This window comes from Typopeltis vanoorti, chromosome 21 (genome assembly GCF_054136105.1).
Source record: "Typopeltis vanoorti isolate ZY-2024b chromosome 21, IOZ_Tvanoo_1.0, whole genome shotgun sequence".
In the NCBI taxonomy this organism is placed as follows: Eukaryota; Metazoa; Arthropoda; class Arachnida; order Uropygi; family Thelyphonidae; genus Typopeltis; species Typopeltis vanoorti.
The window spans coordinates 73,953,927-73,973,131 of NC_143569.1; the positions used below are offsets into that span (position 1 = coordinate 73,953,927).

General features: G+C 37.2%; 1 protein-coding gene across 1 annotated transcript in view; it reads right to left on the reverse strand.

Annotated features, from left to right (window-relative positions):
• The window catches only part of LOC150094978 (GPALPP motifs-containing protein 1), an 80,207-nt gene that overhangs the window by 15,091 nt on the left and 45,911 nt on the right, over positions 1–19,205 (reverse strand). Inside the window, exon 5 of the mRNA XM_090411162.1 lies at positions 2,086–2,145. Within this exon, the coding sequence (XP_090267288.1) occupies positions 2,086–2,145 (60 nt within the window). The remainder of the gene's footprint in view (positions 1–2,085; positions 2,146–19,205) is intronic.

Consider the following 19,205-nt stretch of genomic DNA (forward strand, 5'->3'; position numbering starts at 1 on the left):
ATTTAACTGTTTCAATATTTTGCCTCAGTCACAGAGACATCTTCAAGAATACAACTGTCTTCAAAAAGACTTGATGAAACAACCATTAGTGTGCTTAGCCTTGGTCACAACTTTGCAGTAGTGCCTCAGCAAGTTCCTAGTTTAGAAATCATGTGGCACATAGAGCATGGCATGTCCAACTCGCCTTCTAATGTTGCAAACAACATAAAGCTTGAAGCAGCTAATATCTTATCACAAACATTGCCACCACAAAAAATCTCTCCACACACTTCGTAAACTCCACAAATACAACATAATTATTACTTGAGCTGACAAAAGTGATGCTACTGTTGTCCTCAATTCCAATGATTATCATAGGAAAAATGAATGTTCTGTTCCGAGAATGCACCACTTATAAACCACTAGATTATGATCCTATCCTATTAAGTCTCAGAAAAAAACATTAAAAAAGGTTTCTAAAAATGTCACATTTTGGCTTCCTGAAATTGTTTAAAAGCTCAAACCTTTTAGTCACCCCGCCCCCCGATTGCCAAAAATTCATAAACCCAATTATCCTCTCTGTCACATAGTAGATGCTACTGATCCCCTCCCTCCTTTAAATTAGCCAACCAGTTAGCAATCCAGAATTTAGTTTTAAACAATAATGATATCACTTCGTTATTCACAAATATTCCCCTTTCTGGCACTAAGTTTACTGAAAAATTCTTTTCCCCCTCACATTACTGATCTTTTTAATTTTGCTATCCAAACTGATCACTTCTCTTGGAAGAGTGTCTTATATAAACAGATAGACCATCCTTTCCAATGGTTAAATGTGAGATAAACATCTCAAATTTATCTGTATCATATTCCAAATTTTGCAGTCCTGGCTCTAAACATTTAAGCAAGATGTTCAACTGTTTAGTTGGATATCGTAGAGAATGACTGCTAACTTAACTACTGCAGTACCTTAAGTGATAACAAGAGAAAGTTGTCAACCAAATTTATTAGTCCCACTTGTAGCACTTCAGGTTAAATTTATAAGAGTTTGATTTTTCTCTCGTTGGGAAGGAGAATAAGTTTTTGTATTTATTTTTTATTTTTTTATATAATCCAGAAACCCTGCCCTAGAGAACAAACATGGAACATTTTCCAACCAATTCAACCCTCTAAGCAGATGTTTGTGACTGTCTGACACTTCATCTTCCACTTTAAAACAATCACAAACATCCATTGTAGATTTATTCATAAATAAAATTAACACAAACCTCAATATGTTTCACCATCAAAAATAAACAGAATAGAGAACATACAACAAAATTTTAATAAAAAAAACATCCTATTGTTAATAAAGTGGCTAGTCATGCAAGTAATTTGACAAGTGTACCTTGTTAGATAATGCCTGTAGATGGTTATTGGACTAAAAGAGGTCCTGTATCATGAAGTATATGACTAGTAAGTTTATTTTGGGCTATAGTTTAAAAAAAAAAAGAAAGATGCAGATTTCAATGAAAGCCACTTGCGATATGGTCAAGTATTTCTCTTATACAGCCCTAGCACAGTTCTTGAAGAAACAAGGCTTAGATAAAGAACAAGAATTTAATGTGGAATAAATGTTTCCATACCAATAAGAATTGCTGCAGTGATCCAAACATTTGTTATGAAAGTGCAAATGCTTGGATCAGAAAACTGAAAACAATAATCCAACCATGGAAAAGAGACAAAGTCAAGATCATTCCACTTGGTGTTCTTATAATGGCAGACAACATGTAAATAGTGGCTGTGTGGATATTGTTCATTAAGTGATAAAATCAATATGAAACTGGTCTGAATTACCTAGAGGACAGATAACATCCATAGCACACTTAGAAGAGTCACTACTGAGGATGAAATCTAGCATGTTCAGAAAGCAAACGAGCATAATAGCACTGCTGCTCTATGCCTTTGGTCATGATTTTTCAGTAGTTTGTTACTAATGTGTGTGCTAGTGCATGACTACCAATATAATTCACAAAAAATTCTTTATTCACATGCCATACATTTATATATATATATTTTTTTAATTATTTACATGAAGATTACTACTATAAAAATAAATATACTTACTGCTTTTTCTTTCCTTTTCTTTCTATGCATATCCAATAAGGTTTCAGAACGTTTTGATTTCTAAGAGAAAACAAATCATAATTGCCTCTCTTCTGTTTATTTATTAAAAAAAAAAAAAAAAAAAAAACAGATTATGTATACATATTTTTTTTTTCTTTAAAAACAACAACAAAAAACGTTATTTACAATACTGAATGCCATTCAGTAACAACCTTCCAAGTGCATTAACGTTGTCTTTTTTGTACTACTGCACACCTCTGAGAAGAGAGAGGAGACGTGCCTCAGATTAATTTTAAACATTTTAACTTTTGATTTCAAAAAATAAGTTTTGTACATATGCTCTACTTCTAGAGAGTTAATTGTACAATGATTATCAGATATAAAATGTGTAATGAAGTTAAGAATCAATAACATTCTTCCTTAGAAAAAATGGCTGCACACAAAACCTACATAGGAAATTAGCACATTAATTGGCTTACGAAAACTGTAATTATTTTTTATTGAGTGCTATGTACAACTTCTGTTGCAAATGACTGGTCTCTCAGGTGGTCAAACCAAAATTTTATTTGAATGTTAGTATTTCATGAAGGCCTGCGTAGCCCTGTGAAATTGGTTTTTTCATCCATAGTGTTAGGTCACTAGAAGGACTGTTTTATATTTGATTCTAGTCACAGACTAGAGCAGTGATGGTGAACCTTTTTACTCAGGTGTGTGAAACTTTTTTTTTTTTTTTTTTTTTTTAAATATTGATGTTGTTGATGTGCCACTTGCATACATGCATTATAAATGTAACAGAAAAATCCATAATCATAGATGGTGACTTATACATATCATATTAGGCTATTCATTTAAGAGGACATTGATATAAAATCCATGAATTCATATTATACAATTATTTTAATAAACTGAAATTACAAACTTACATTAAATGACTTTTCTGTTGCTGACTACTGGTAGAAAGTTCTTTCAATGAACAAACCTACCTTCGCCTTAACTGAGAGCGATCTTACACGATTTATCACAGTTTTTTCATCAGAATACCAATATTTTTCAACATCCAAGGTGTGTCACCTGAAACCCTCAAGTATGTCACATGTTTCATAGGTTCGCCATCACTGGACTAGAGGAAGTTTTTCAAATTTTTTTCCCCTCTATAAACTCAAGAAAATCAACCGTAGAACTCGCACTATTTCAGACATTAAACATTAATCTCCATACAGGAAATTAAAGGCATCAGTAGATTTGCGTTTCATATTTGGTAGTTTCTTGATTTTGGTATAACATATCCAGGGATTGAAAAATTTTATGCTGACTCACCAGTCAGGGAGATATCTCACTCATCAGATGCCAGCCTGGGTGTACTCTATCATGGTTGCCCAATATAATATATCACAGTCATGTGTTTATTTCTGGACCTGGTCAATTCATATCTTTTGTTAATGCTATGGCTAATTTTAATCCTGTGTAACCACCAATGTTGAAGCAAATGTGTTAACTACTTACATGTTAGTGTTAATCAGAGAACAAACTTATAAAATATAACCTTATATTTTATATGTTTGTTCTCTGTTCTAGCGACTTTGAGTTGTCTTTACTGTTTTTTGTACGCCTTGAAGAAGCCAAACAGCCCAGATGGTGAAACTTGTTGGCATAATTTATCATTAAATTCATTGGTCAATAAAAACCCAGTGTAATTTTATTCTAAAATATACAAATGTTATTCAAGAAAAAAAATTAGATTTCGAAAACATGAACTAAATCTTGGAGTGGCAGATTCTAATGAAAACATTGACAGATTGAACCAAAGAGGTATGTGATCAAGTTTGTTTAGAAAAACAGAAAAATCCAAACATTATGGTGGCCTCAAGAAGATAAGAGGCAGTCCTAGAAAGAAGAAAGCATGTAAGTAAATAAGAATGTGCTGTGAAAGAGTACTGATAAAAATTATGAACAGCCAAGAATAAAAGTAACGAGAAGTCATAGGAAGACCTTGATAAAAATATAGAACATTAATATCACAAAGGTGATAAAATGTTTTAAAGACTATTTACAAAAGCTTAGAAATGGAAGAAAAGGAAATGGAGATGATAAATAATAGAAAAAAAGAACTGAAGATGAAGATATTCTATATATCAGGTAATTTTCATGTGAATCTAACCCATTAAAGTTATTGTAAACCTAGAATAGATTAATACCATTAGTGAGTTAATATTTTTTTTTATTAATTATATATATATATATATATAATTAATAAAAAGTGGACGAGGGCTACAGCATCAAGGGCGGGTGAGGTTAAAGAAGCGAGCCCAGCAGGTGGAGAGGATGTTGCGAGTGGGAACACTGAATGTTGGAAGCATGACTGGAAGGGGAAGAGAGGTGGCAGACATGATGAGGAAGAGGAAGTTGGACATTTTATGTGTGCAGGAGACAAGGTGGAAAGGCAAAGGAACTGGGAGATGGATATAAATTGTTCTACTCTGGAGCGAATAACGAGGGAAGAAATGGTGTAGGAATTGTGGTGTGTGGCAGAATGAAGGGTGAAGTACTGGACGTGGGTAGAAGGAACGACAGGATCATGCGAATGAAATTGGGTCTTGGAGAAGAGCGGGTGGTCGTATTATGTGTATATGCCCCGCAAGTTGGTTGTACAGCAGAGGAAAAAGATGAGTTCTGGAACGTGTTAGATGAAGAAATGAGGGAATTGGAAGAAAATGAGATGGTGATTGTCGGAGGAGACTTGAACGGGCACATAGGAAGACAGAATAGAGACTGTGAAAGGGTGCATGGTGGCCACGGAGTGGGAATGATGAACCAGGAAGGAGAGAGAGGGTTGTGGACTTTGCAGTAGCGTTTGATCTGGCAATTGTGAACTCGTTTTTCTTCAAGAGGGAAGAACATTTGATAACATTTAGAAGTGGTAACAACAGCTCACAAATTGACTACATTTTGATTAGAAGAAAACATCTTAAGGGTTGTGACAAATTGTAAAGTAATTCCAACAGATCAAGTAGCACAACAACACCGACTGCTGTGAGCATACTTTAAAATAAGATCGAAGATAAGAACTTCTGGTTGCCATGGGATGAAGACAATTAAGTGGTTTCGCTTAAAAGAGGAGAGTGTGAGGAATCGTTTCAGGGAGAGAGTGTTAGAGAGGATTTCGGATGGACTGGAAAGTGTACAAGATTGGTGGAAACATAATTCAAAAGTAATCCTGAGCTGTGCAATCGAGGTGTTTGGTGAGACATCTGGAAAGATTAGAGAGCAGAAGGAGGGTTGGTGGTGGAATAATGATGTACAAGTGGCAGTGACAGCTAAGAGGAAGGCAAAGCAGAAGTGGGATGAGTCAAGAGTGGAAGAGGACAGAGAGGTGTACAAAGAGAGAAAGCAAGAAGCCAAGAGAGTTGTGGCACAGGCGAAGGCCATGGCATATCAAGATCAGTATGATCAATTAGAAACAAAGGAAGAACAGAGAAAAATTTACCAACTAGCGAAATGTAGAAATAAAGCAGCTAAGGACATCTTACATGTGAGGCAGATCAAAGATGCTGAAGGAAGAGTATTATGGAGGGATGTGGACATAAGAAACAGATGGAAAATATACTTTGAGGGACTTTTGAATGAGGAAAATGCAAGGACTCACAGAGGAGATGGGCAGCCTTCTGAGGGGATGGTGCAGAACATCAGTAGAATGGAAGTGACGGAGGCCATGAAGGATGAGGAATGGAAAAGCGGTGGACCCCGACAGAATTCCAGTGGAGGCATGGAAGGCACTGGGGGAAGAGGGAATTGACCTGCTGTGGGACCTGTTCATGAAAGTTTGCCAACAGGAAAATATACCCGAGGAATGGAGGGAGAGTACTCTTGTTCCCATCTACAAGGGTAAAGGGGATGCACAAGACTGTAAAAATTACAGAGGAATAAAGTTGATGTCCCACACAATGAAGATCGTAGAAAGGGTTCTTGATGGTAGATTGAGGGAGGAGGTGGAGATTGCAAAGGAACAATTTGGCTTCATGCCTGGTAGATCAACAACAGATGCTATCTTTGGGTTACGACAGATGATGGAAAAATATCGAGAGAAACAAAGGGAGCTACATCTGGTATTTATTGATCTGGAGAAAGCATACGATAGAGAGCCAAGGCAAGAAGTCTGGAGGTGTCTTGAGGGAGAAGAAGGTGCCGGAGAAATATGTCAGGTTGGTGCGGGAAATGTACAGAAATGTGAAGACAAGTGTTCGGACCTGTTTGGGACAGACAGAAAGTTTTCAAGTAACAGGTTGGCTTACATCAAGGGTCAGCATTAAGTCCGTTTCTGTTTAATATTGTGATGGAGGTGGTAACAGAGGAGGTGAGAGAAGATGCACCTTGGACAATGTTGTATGCAGATGACATCTTGTTGTGTGTAGATTCAAGAGAAGAAGCGGAAACTAAACTGGAAAGATGGAGAAAAGTACTGGAAGAGAGAGGTATGAGACTGAGCAGAAGTAAGACAGAGTATATGTGTTGCGCAGTGGGCGGTGGCCAGGAGACAGATCTGGAGCTGGAAGGAAATGTCATCAGGAAGGTGAGAGACTTTAGATACTTAGGTTCAACAGTGGAAGAAGATGGAGGAGCTGAGAAGGAAGTGGGATGCAGGATACAAGCGGGTTGGAGGAACTGGAGGGAGATGGCTGGAGTGTTATGCGATAAGAGGGTGCCGATCAATCTGAAAGGCAAAATTTATAGGACAGTAGTGAGGCCAGCTATGACATATGCTATAGAAACTGTGGCCCTGAGGAAAAATAACATCAGCAGGATGGAAGTAGCAGAGATGAGAATGCTTAGGTGGATGTGCGGTGTGACCAGAAAGGATCATCTGAGAAATGACTATGTCAGGGGAACAGTGAAAGTTACGAACTTAGGAGCGAAAATACAGGAGGCAAGGTTGAGATGGTTTGGTCATGTGATGAGGAGGGAGGACGAATATGTGGGAAGAAGGGTCATGCAGATGGATGTGCAAGGAAGGCAGAAGCGTGGGCGGCCAAAGAAGAGATGGAGGGAGCTGGTAGAAGAGGACTTGAAGATGAAGAACTTGGATGTGGTGACAGCCCAAGACAGGAAGGTGTGGAGGAGACTCATAACAAACAGTGACCCCACTTAAGTGGGAGAAGCTGTAGAAGAAGAAGAAGAAGATATATATATATATATATATATATATATAATCCAAAATATAAACATAAATGGATGGAACACGTTCAAAGAATGAAAACAGAAAGATTACCAAAACAAGCCTTAAAACACAAGCCATTAGGAAAAAGACAACCAGGACGTCCTCTTAAACGATTCAACGACGACTTCTAAGGCCGGAACAGGCCATGCTAGGCCTAAATCCTTGATATGCATGATGATGATGATGATATATATATATATGAAAGAATGATCATTAACTCGGTTAACATACATATTTTTTAAAAGGAACTGAATGGCTAGAACCAAGATTTAAGTAAAAAGGTTTTAATATAAAAACATGACTAGTTTTGGCTTGTAACAGCCTTCATCAGGTGACATTATAAAAGAAAGAAAAAAGAAAAAACACTGAAGCTTAAATAAACGATGAACATCAATAGAGAGTCTCTATACATAACTGACATTAAATAGTTGTGGTTGTATTTAAAGCTGTTCTTTCGTTTGTTGTATTGTTGGGAAATTACGTGCTAGTAGCATCTCATGAATGCCAGTACATGATTACAGCTGAATGACTATCTGGGAGGTTGATGACAGTAAAATAGTCAGAAACATTGAAAACATCAACTGCATCCAGAATAGGGAACCTATAGAACATTTCAGCCATTTATTCACAATTTCTCCAAAAGCTAGATAGGGTTAAAAGGCCTTGCTTACTCCCTATGAGGGAATAAAAGATGTTAGCTAATTATTATTATTATAAGACCATATCATCATCGAATTTCTGATATGTACCCTCAAGGGAAGTACAGAATATTATAAAAGTATGAAACGAAAAACTTACATCATTACTAAGATCCTATCAACATCCAAACTAATCTTATCTGTTAGGACTGCAATATTACCAGATCCTATATTTGTTTTCTATGGTACTTTTTACTGTATCAATCCATCTAGATCTTGGTCTTCCCCTAAGTCTTTTTCCTGCCATCCTGGCAAAAAAACACCTGTTTTGCTAACCTTTCTTCACCCAACCTCAGGCAGTATGGTCACTTGTGAACATTCTCCCTTGAGATTAGTTCTACTCACAAGTCTTGAAAGACACTTGTTGTGGTGGGCGGTTGATGGCATTGATTCGTAGTAGAGGTTCGGTGTAGTGGTTGAGACAGTTGTAAGTGTCCTCCCGCGATGAGCCCTCGGACTCCTTGCAGGTGTCAGGAATAATAATAATGATGATGATGATAACAATATCAAGTTCTGTCAGAATATCTTTGTTTTTAATGCGACACAGACAATGATGCCATCTGTTCATTCTCTTAATATTTCTCAGAATTCATTTCCAGTCTGTCATTATCAGTATCTGTCAATTCCAGTCTGGATCAACTGTTTTATTTCTAACCCAGCTCTCAGATCCATTTAGAAACAGATAACAACAAAGCTGTTATAAATGTGATCTGCCATTTTCACTAAAAATTGAGACTAAATAGCTGAAATGTTTTAAATGTTCTATAGGTTTCCGATTCTGGATGCAGTTGATGTTTTCAATGTTTCTGACTATTTTACTGTCATTTTTTTATTCTTGATTTTCATACCAAATTTATTACAATAGTTATTCAATTTAGTTAGGGAATCCTGAAGACCTGTACTGGATTTATATAGGAGTATAACACCATCTGAATAAAGTAAAGCTGAGACTAACATCCCCAATTTTGATATCAAATTTAATGTGACTTGACTTCATAATGTGATCTATATAGATGATAAACAGTAATGGAGATAATGTGAATCCCTGTATCACATCTGATGTAACATCAAACAATCTCTCTATACCTCTTCAATTCTAACTATGGACTTACAACTTACATATAGACTATGTATTGCTCAATATAATGTCCCACTTACACCATATAACTGTAGCATTTTGAACAGCTTTTATCTTGAAACCTTGTCATATGAGGTGTGGCCCAAAATTTCAGGAATTTGTATAGCAAGGATCATGAACAAGTTGTAGTACAGCCTTCAACCACTATAAGGGACAAGCAGTGCCCTTTGTGAATCACCATGCCAACAGCTAATACACTTTGAGGCTGCATTCTTGAGTTACATACATTTATGTAATGTCATGTTTTAGTGGTTTGGCGATTTTCTTCTCCAACTAAAATGGCAGATATTAAGGAACAGAGACTCTGCATCAAATTTTGGTTTACCCTCAACTGCTGCAGAAGCTTCCTGAATAATTAACCCAGCATTAATAAGGTGGGGTGTCACAGACCCCGAAAGATTTTAAATTGACTATAACTTTATAACAATGCGTGGTAGTGAGTCATGCTTCAGTATAAGTATAGCTTCCCCTCCGGTAACCAGCTATGCGACGCCATAGATGGCAGGCTGTTGCGTGAAAGCAAGTTTAGTGTGCAGAGGTCCACCAGCACACCTTACCAAAAGTATGACTATATTTACTTCCAAAATGTAAGTTGTTTTCATGTATATCTAGTAAAATATTATCATTACTGCTATGTCTTCTATATTTTTACATACCAACTATAAGCAAATACATTTTCGTAAATATTTAGAGGGTATTTTGAGAATAATATCTTTTTTTTTTTTTTACCAGATGAGTTACAAGCAGGAAGAACAGAGGTTACATCAACTTATAGATGATGCTAAAAGTAAAAATAAAGATGTTTAATTAGTTAAGTATTTTTGGGGAATAAAAATTTAATTTTGTGGATCTGCGTTTTTTCTGTAAAGTTACAGGACACTTAAACAATATGTATTCTAATATTGATTAAAAAGATATGGATTTCTATAATACACTACATTATTGGGATGGGTCTGTGGGACCCCACCTTACCACTTTTGTTACATTTTCCCAACTCACGCACCGGCTTCATAGTGATAATGCTATGAACCAAGCAAAACATTTTTGTGGTACAAATGCTTTAAGGAGAGATAGAGGTCAACAAGCACAACACTAGAAAATATTGCAAAAGTGTGCGAGGCTATCCTTGCATATTGTAGGTGAACTATCGTGATGTTTGCAAGATCGTAGGACTGTTACAGGATCATTGAATGCATTTTGTTGGATGTTTTGAACATGAGATGCATTGTTGCAAAATGCCACCCACACATCAATCACTGTTTGACAGTTGTTGGCTTCCAAAAACATGACACTCACCCCTCCCCCTTCCAACCCACATGATTTTTCCTTCCCCAAGATGAAATTACAGCAGAAAGTCATTTTAACATGACTGAGGAGATCCAGGCAGGTACTCAACACAATCAACACTTGAGGACTTTCAGGAATGCATGGAAATTATGGAAAAACCGCTGGAATTACTGTATACATGCCCAAGGGAACTACTTCAAAAGAGATGAGGAAAACTAGGAGTTAAGAGTAAGTAAATAGTTTTTTTTTTAAATACTCAAATTTCCAGTACTTTTAGGTAGCACCTCATATTTCCATGATTTCTCAACTATTTGTCTTAAAGTGAAAATCTGATCTGGCAACTACTTGGCCTGAACCCAGTTTCCCTTCCACAATTTTTATTAGTCTTTTCTCAAGTATACTTGCATAAATTTTACCAAGAACACTCAGAGTTCTACTCCAACTATATGGAATTCAACTCTCTGACCAGGCCTTCTGAATTATGCAATGTAGCAACTCCAAAATTTTATACCCATATATTTGAGCATTTCTGGTTGCATGTTATCTACTCCAGATACCTTTCCACAATTCAGGTTTTTGATGGCTTTTTCTACAAGTATTGATATGTACCCCTGAAAATATTCTTCTTGAATGTTTTCTACCACCATGCCGTCAATGCTTATGAAATTTAGCAACTTTCAAAGTAATTAGCACAAACATCTAGAATATCTTTATCTTCAGTTTTCATACAATTTGTCATCTCTGATTTCTTTTACTGTACTCTTTATCCAATGCTATGCTATTTATCAATAGTCTCTAGAATATTTTGCTACCTTCCTAATATTTATTTTTTTTTGTTATCAGTCTTTCCATGACTTTCGTTAAGCTAATTTTACAGGGTTTTACTTACATTTTTCTCTGTATTCTCTCAGAGCACAAACTAGCTTACTTACCAGGATCTTTCAATTTGCTTTTTTCTTTTCCTTAACTGCCTCTTTAACTTCCTCAGTCCACTACGAAGTTCTGATTTTTCTATCCTTGCAAACAACTTTGCCACAAGCTTCTCTAGCTGAATTCTTCAGCATCTGGCAAAGGCTTGGTTCCTATTTTGAAATTCTTTCATCTTTTCTTGAATAATATTGATGCATCTTCAGTTTAGAAAATAGAAAATTTTGTCCTGAATTAAATTAAATCATGATAATTTCCTATTTCCAATCCTCTGAATACTGTTGTGTCCCTGAACCAGAGTGAAAATAGCAATTGCAACATTGACAATGAAAAGTCAATGAGACTTTTCTTATTACTTGTCTTCTCTCTCTCTCTCTCTCTCTCTGCGTGAATTTGTGCACATCTATGTTGGAACTTGATGTTAATAATAACTAGTCCCTGTCCTGAACAGAAATTTCGGAGGTGCTTACCACTATTAGCTTTCTTTTTTTGCTATTTCTTCCAAGTTTTTCTAAATTATTTTTATATTTCCTACTCTGCTCTTTACATCTCCAACAAAAGCCAACTTTTTCTTCTTCTGTGTATGATTCAGCAATCTTCTCTGATGCCTTGAAAAATTCCTTTACAATTATTCCTTAGCCTAACCTTCTGTGGGACCATAGGCACAAAAAAAGTTTCATAGTCCAATTTCCTAATCTGATATTTGCCCAAGTTGCTCTACTTCATATTACCTGCCATGTGTAAATAGGAATAACTTTCATTATGAATGAATAATGAAATGTAACAAATACAACAAAATTGTTTACAACAAAGGATTTTCAGCTTTATTATTATTATTATGGGCAACTCCAAGGAGTCCTGAGACTCATTGAGGGAGGCCCTAAACATCATGTCAACAACTATTCAGCTTCCACACAATATCTATCATACCTTGCCTTGAACCCACTCACAGTCATGGCAACAGACTCTGGCAACTTATTCTACTCATTCACCACTCTCCATGCAAAAAACCTAGTTCTAACACCCTTTGCTAACCACACTCTGGCCCAGTTTCCATGGATGGCCCCTGGTCCTCCCACCACCAGACCTGTTCTGAAAAATATCCTCTGAATTCATCTTATAGATACCCTTCAGTAATTTGATTGTCTCAATCATATCACACCCTCTTCTGCCTATCAACCAATGTCTGCAACCCACAAATCTTCAACTTGTTCTCATAAGGTTCATTCCATAGACCTGCTATCATCTTGGTCACTTGCCTCTGGATCCTCTCTACCTCCTCCCCATCAAGAAGAAACCCCAGCACCCAGATCTGGGCACAGTAGTCAAGATGGGATCTTATCAAGGCTCGATACAGAGGAAGAATAACTTGCTTGTCTCTGCTCGTCAAAGTATTCTTCAGTAACCAAGTGATCTGATGGGCTGATTTAGCCACTTTTGCAATGTGCCCCCTAAACTTCAACTCCCTATCCACTAACACCCTCAAATCCCTGGCTTCGTCAATCTCCTGGAGTACAGTTCCACCAATGTGGTATACTGCCGCTAATCTTTTCAACCCAAAATGCATAACCTTACACTTTGCCACATTAAATTGACATCCATTCTCCTTAGTCCAGTCCCCCAATCTATCCAAATCATCTTGCAAAATTTTGACATGATGTGCATTCACTATTGCTCTACCCAACTTTGCGTCATCAGCAAACAAATGAACAGTTCCTCTCAGATCCTTTCCAATATCATTAATGAACAAATTAAATAGTAGTCATCCAAGAACAGAACCCTGCGGCATACCACTAGTCACAGGCCGTCTTTTGGACTCTACTCCTGAATAAACTACTCTCTGATATCTCTCCGTCAACCACCCTCCTATCCATCTCACCAACCCTATATCCATCCCCATATGCTGCAGTTTGCTGATTAGAATTCCATGTGGTATCCAGTCAAAGGTCTTAGCAAGGTCCAGCAGTATGACTGTAAACCCATTACCCTTATCCAGCTCAGCTGTCACTGTGTTATAAAATGTGAGCAAGTTAGTGAGGCATGATCTACCCTTCACAAAGCCATGCTGTCCTCTGTACAGTATCCCGTTATCATCTGTCTATTCATGTATTCTTCTCTTGACTACTTTCTCCAAAACTTTGACAACGACTCCTGATATGCTGATCAGCCGATAATTTGCAACAGCAGTCTTGGAACCTCCCTTATGCAGCAGTACTATTTCCTCCTCTTTCCACCCCCTCGGGACTAACCCAGACCCCAGACTCAAATTAAACAAAAGGGTCAAGGGCACCGACAATTCTTTTGCCGCTTCACGTAAGACCGAGCTGGTATACGATCCAAACCCACAGCTGTATTCACATTAAGGTTTTGTAATATACTATTCACCTCAATTCCCGTATAACCTGTTGGATCTTTCATTCCTGCAATATCACCACCTGAATGATATACTCTTGCAAAGTACTCGCTCAGTAATTCCACTACATCAACTAATTCAGTTACCTCCCTATCATCGGCATTCCTAAAAATGATTCTGCCGTATACATTTTTTCTTTTACTTGCAGCATATCAAAAAAAACTGTTTGGGATTCTCTTTAGCTTGCATGGCTAATTTCCTTTCATAATCAGCTTTTGTTTTCTTTACCACACTTGTTACCTTTCTGGCCTGTGCTTTATACTGTTCGTGTGCCTGCAGGTCACCTTTCTCCTTAAATTCCCTCCAGAGGTTGTTTTTTTTTTCCCAGCTCAAGCTTAATGCTGTTATTCATCCATTTAACCCCTACTTGATTTACTATCCGTACTCTAGGTATACAGTCAGCCATTATCTCCTTCAAACATTCCTTTATGAAAATATATACACTTTAAATATAGGCAGAGGCAATGACTGAGTGTATTCCAAAGAGATTAAATAAGGTAGGTGTAAAATGGATGACTGAAGAGGTGAAGCATGCAATCTAGAAGAAAAGGGCATTGTGGAGGTGGCATAAGATGAGTGGAGATAATTAGTTATATAAGGAGTATAAAGAACAAGCAAGGAAGGTGACTGACTTAGAAAGGTTAACAAAAGTGCAGTATGAGTAGCAGTTAGCAAATGAAGCTAAAAGAAATCCTAAGGAGTTTTTTCAATATGCAGCCAGTAGAAGGAAGAATGATTATGGGAAGGTTGCTGTTAGTGATAATGAGAGTAGGATAAACACTGAGGAGGATACTGTAGAGGTGTTTAATGAGCAGTTCATTAAAGTATTCCATCCTTGTGATTGTAACATAATGTAGAACTTGAGAGCAGTGAGAATGGGGGAGGAACCACTGATGGTGAGTGAGCAGGAGGTATATGAGAATTGAGTAAACTGATGTCAACAAGGCCATGGGACTTAATGGTATATCACTACATGTCTTGAGGGAATGCTCCAGGGAGTTAACAGCTTTAACGTACATTTTTAACATGACTCTTAGATTAGCCCAGGTCCCAAAGGAATGGAAAGATGGCAAAATTGTTCCACTTCATAAAGGAAGTGATAATACTAAGGTTTCAAATTATAGGACAATCTGCTTGCCTGAAGTTGTGGTCAAGGTGTTTGAGAATCAAGTGAAGACAAGGATTCAGTACTGGATTGAGAGCAGCAGAATTCTCTTCAATGCATCGGAATGGACTGAAGCTCATACATGCTTACTTATTATAACAAGGTGAAAACATTCGACAAGGGGAAGCATATACAATAGTATATTTAGATTTTGCAAGGCCTTTTGATAGATTGTTACATGACAAACTAGTAGCTAAATTGGAACAGATGGGATTTTATAGGATTAGTGCATTTCGATTGAAGACTGGCTGTATTATAGGTGTCAGCAGGTTGTGTATATCAACCTGCTGACAAAAATTTGGGGAGTGATATCCCAAAAAGAAAAGGAAAGTCATTAGTGGTGTGTCCCAGGGGTTTGTTTTGGAGCCACTGTTGCTAAATTTGTATGTAAATTACATTGGAAAGGGCTTAAATGGTGATATACAGCTGTTTGCAGATGATACAAAGTCAGGGAGAATTATGAAGTACAGGAGATGTTGTAGCATTGCAAGAGGACCTAAATAGACTGTCTGAATGGGTGAGTGTATGGTAGAGCAAAGTGTAAAGTATTAAAATTTGGGAAGCAAAGGTAGGATGCAGAGTATAGGATTGGTGGAGATATTTTCGAGGAGGTACAGGAGATGAAGGATCTGGGGGTGATGGTGGATAGGGACTTGAAATTTCATGGACATTTTGCTAAAATTGTGAGGACAACACAGCAGATTATTAGAATGATGTGCACAATAAGGATGTCCTGATTCCACTGTATAAGGCTTAATTAGACCGCACATGGATTACTATGCACAGATTTGGTTGCCAGGTTTTCAAAAGGATAATATATTGAAAAGGGTTTAGAGACAATTGACTAAGTTAGTTTCTGGTCTCTGGAATGTGGACTATGAGAGGAGGAAAGGGCTTCAATAGTGATATACAGCTGTTTGCAGATGATACAAAGTTGATATACAAAGATGATACAAATATATGAGAATAGATTGAGAGAATGCAAATTACAGAGCCTAGTGGATAGAAGGAAGAGGGGAGATATGATTGAGACATATAAGTTGGTAAGGGGCAATTACCAGATAAATAGATGAGTTTTTCATAGGATATCTGGAGATGGAGGGAAAATGAGAGGCCATCCCTGGAAGCTGTATAAGTGGGTGCGAGCAGCAGGGGTGAGGAGTAGATTTTTTGTACGGAGAGTGGTGGGCGATTGAAATGCATTGCTGAAGTCAACGTATGATGAACTGTGCATGCAAGAGTGGGACCTCCTGTTATGAGCTTTTTGACAGCATGGAAGTCTGTTGATGATGATGATAATAATAATAAATTCATCAAAGGTGGGATGCTTAAGGGTCAAAGCAGTATAACTGAGAGGAGACCTCCACATAGCCTTTAAAGGAATGCCGAGAACTGACAAGGGCTTCTGACCTAATGTTCAATCCTCACCTTCCCGTGGTGCACCCTGTTAGGTATCTACTTGGATACTGAATGAACGAGGATGAGCTCGCAATGTGGGATTTAGCCAACAAAATTGTATTCTTATTGGCTTAAACCAAAATATAAAACAATGGTACAACATGACAATTTTATGCCGGATGGGGCATTACACGGTTAAACAACCCCCCCCCCCCCCCCCCCAAACAATTGTTTTCGACAGGGAACCAGTCCAAACAGTGAAAAGTCAGCTACTGGAACAAATCCTAAAACACATCCCAACTCAACATCACCAGAGTTCAGGATCGGTACTATCAACATAAGAAGCCTGAATGGCAAAGAAAAGGAGCTAGCTGAGGAATTAGATAAGTACCAGATCGACATAATAGGAGTGACTGAAACAAAAAAAGACAAAAACTGGTAAGATCTTTCTGAACAATAAATACAAAATATTATATTCAGGCAATGACAATCAAGGAAAAGAAGGAGTAGCCATAGTATTCAACACTAAATACGAGGTTAATCTTGTTGAATGGCAAGCAGTCTCAAGTAGAGTGATGTGGACAAATATCAGAATGGGGAACTGGACAATGAGACTTATTTGTGCGTATGGTCCCACAGAAGGCTCTACTAATTACTAACTATTATAATAACGGAATTAACTCACGTCAATTATTCTTTATTCGTAGAATTTTCACCTGAGTATCACAGGCATCATCAGTACAGGTACAAGGCTAATTAAACAATAACTGTTATATTCACAAAGTGCCACCTAAATAGCTAAGGTTAAATTTCCTAAATTTATTTAAATGATTATTATTTATTTATTTAATTATTAAATAATAATTATTTAATTATTCAATTATCATAATTTAACACGTTCGCTGCCACGCTACTTCGGCATAGTCTGTTCCCATACGCCCAGCAATTTCACTTCTTCAAGGTCAGCACGGTAATCTCGTTGCCGGCGGTAAGCGTCATACGAGTATACTCGTAGTTGGCTTGTGCAGAGCATATATCATCTATGAGAATACACAGTTTTGATGCTAGCTCCACAAGCCAAGAATTTTCACTTCTTCAAGGTCAGTACAGTAATCTCGTTGCCGGTGGTAAGCGTCATACGAGTATACTCGCAGCTGGCTTGTGTGGCTGGTTTACCAACTACGAGTATACTCGTAGCTGGCAGCGAACGTGTTAAAAAAAAAATTTTTTTTTAATATATATATATATATATATATATATATATATATATGTATACAATTATATATTAGGAAAGATTTGCTGCTTTATAAAGTACTATCTCCCACACGGGGGAAAGACGCAAACCATCGCATCTGTTGAGGTTAGGGGAGTGAAGTAATGTTTCACATGTTTCTTTGTATAGCCGTTCCATTAGGAACCGACTTTTGTGAATGAATTTTGTCTTGTTCCACTTCACTCTATGTCTGGTGTTGATGGCATGTTCTACAATTCCAGACTGTTCAGGTTCAAGGTACTGGATGTACGACTGGTGTTCTTCTAACCGGACCTGAGCAGATCTTCCTGTTCGTCTGAAATATGATAATCCACACAAGCAGGGAATCTGGTAGACACCTGGATAGCTGAGATGTGGGAATTTGTCCTTTGGAGACATTAGGAATGTGGAGATTTTTCTGATGGGTAGAAAACCCACACAGATATTTAGTGGTTTTAGCACCTTAGCTATGCGTTCACTAATCCCATGTACATGGGGTATAGGTATACGTGTAGGTTCTTCTGTACTTGAAGAGGATGCTGAAGCACGACTACTTAAAGCTCTTTTTATGAAGGACTTCTTATAGCCATTGGATATGAAGGAGGAATTAATATACTGCAATTCTTTTTGTAAAAGTTCTTCTGAAGAACAAAAGGAGTGGGCTCTATGAACTAGTGTTTTTATAGTACCTGCTTTTTGGCTGGGATGGTGATCTGATTCAGCGTGGATGTACTGGCCTGTATGAGTCTCTTTCCTATAGACTGTGAATTGTAGATAACCATCTGGTTGGCGAAGAATCAAGGTCTAGAAAGGCTAGCTGTTATTTACTTCTACTTCTAGGGTGAACTGGATCCTTGGATGAAGTGCATTAATTTTTGAGAGAAACAGTTGTAGTTCTTCTGAGGCGCCCTTCCATATGGCAAAAATTTCTTCCACATATCTGAAACAAATGTTAGGTCTGGGTGTAATGCTGTTAAAGATACGCTGTTCGAAATGCTGCATGAAGTAGTTGGCAATAGCAGGAGATATTGGATTACCCATTGCTGTCCCTTCAATTTGTTGGTATAACTGGTTTTTGAAGGAAAAATAACTGGACTTGATCACAAATTCATATAATTTGACAATGTCTGGAGGAAATTCTTGGTGTAGTAATTCTATGCTGTCCGCCAACGGAACATTCATAAATAGTGAAACAACATCTAGACTAATCATAATCTCCGAAATAAAATTTCCGATCTGCATCTAATTATCTAGACTAATCATAATCTCTGAATCTAGACGATTCAGAGATTATGATTAGTCTAGATAATTGAATAATTATTATTCAATAATTAAATAATTAAATTTAAATAATTAAAACAAAAATAATAAATAAATAAATAATAATAATAATTTAAATAAATTTAGAAAATTTAACCTTAGCTACTTAGGTGGCGCTTTGTGAATATAACAGATATTGTTTAGTTAGCCTTGTACCTGTACTGATGATGCCTGTGATACTCAGGCGAAAATTCTACGAATAAAGAATAATTGATGTGAGTTAATTCCGTTATTATAATAGTTAGTAATATGTTTACTCACGGTATTTCCTTACTGAAACTTATAAGGCTCTACTAAGGTAGAAGTGGAG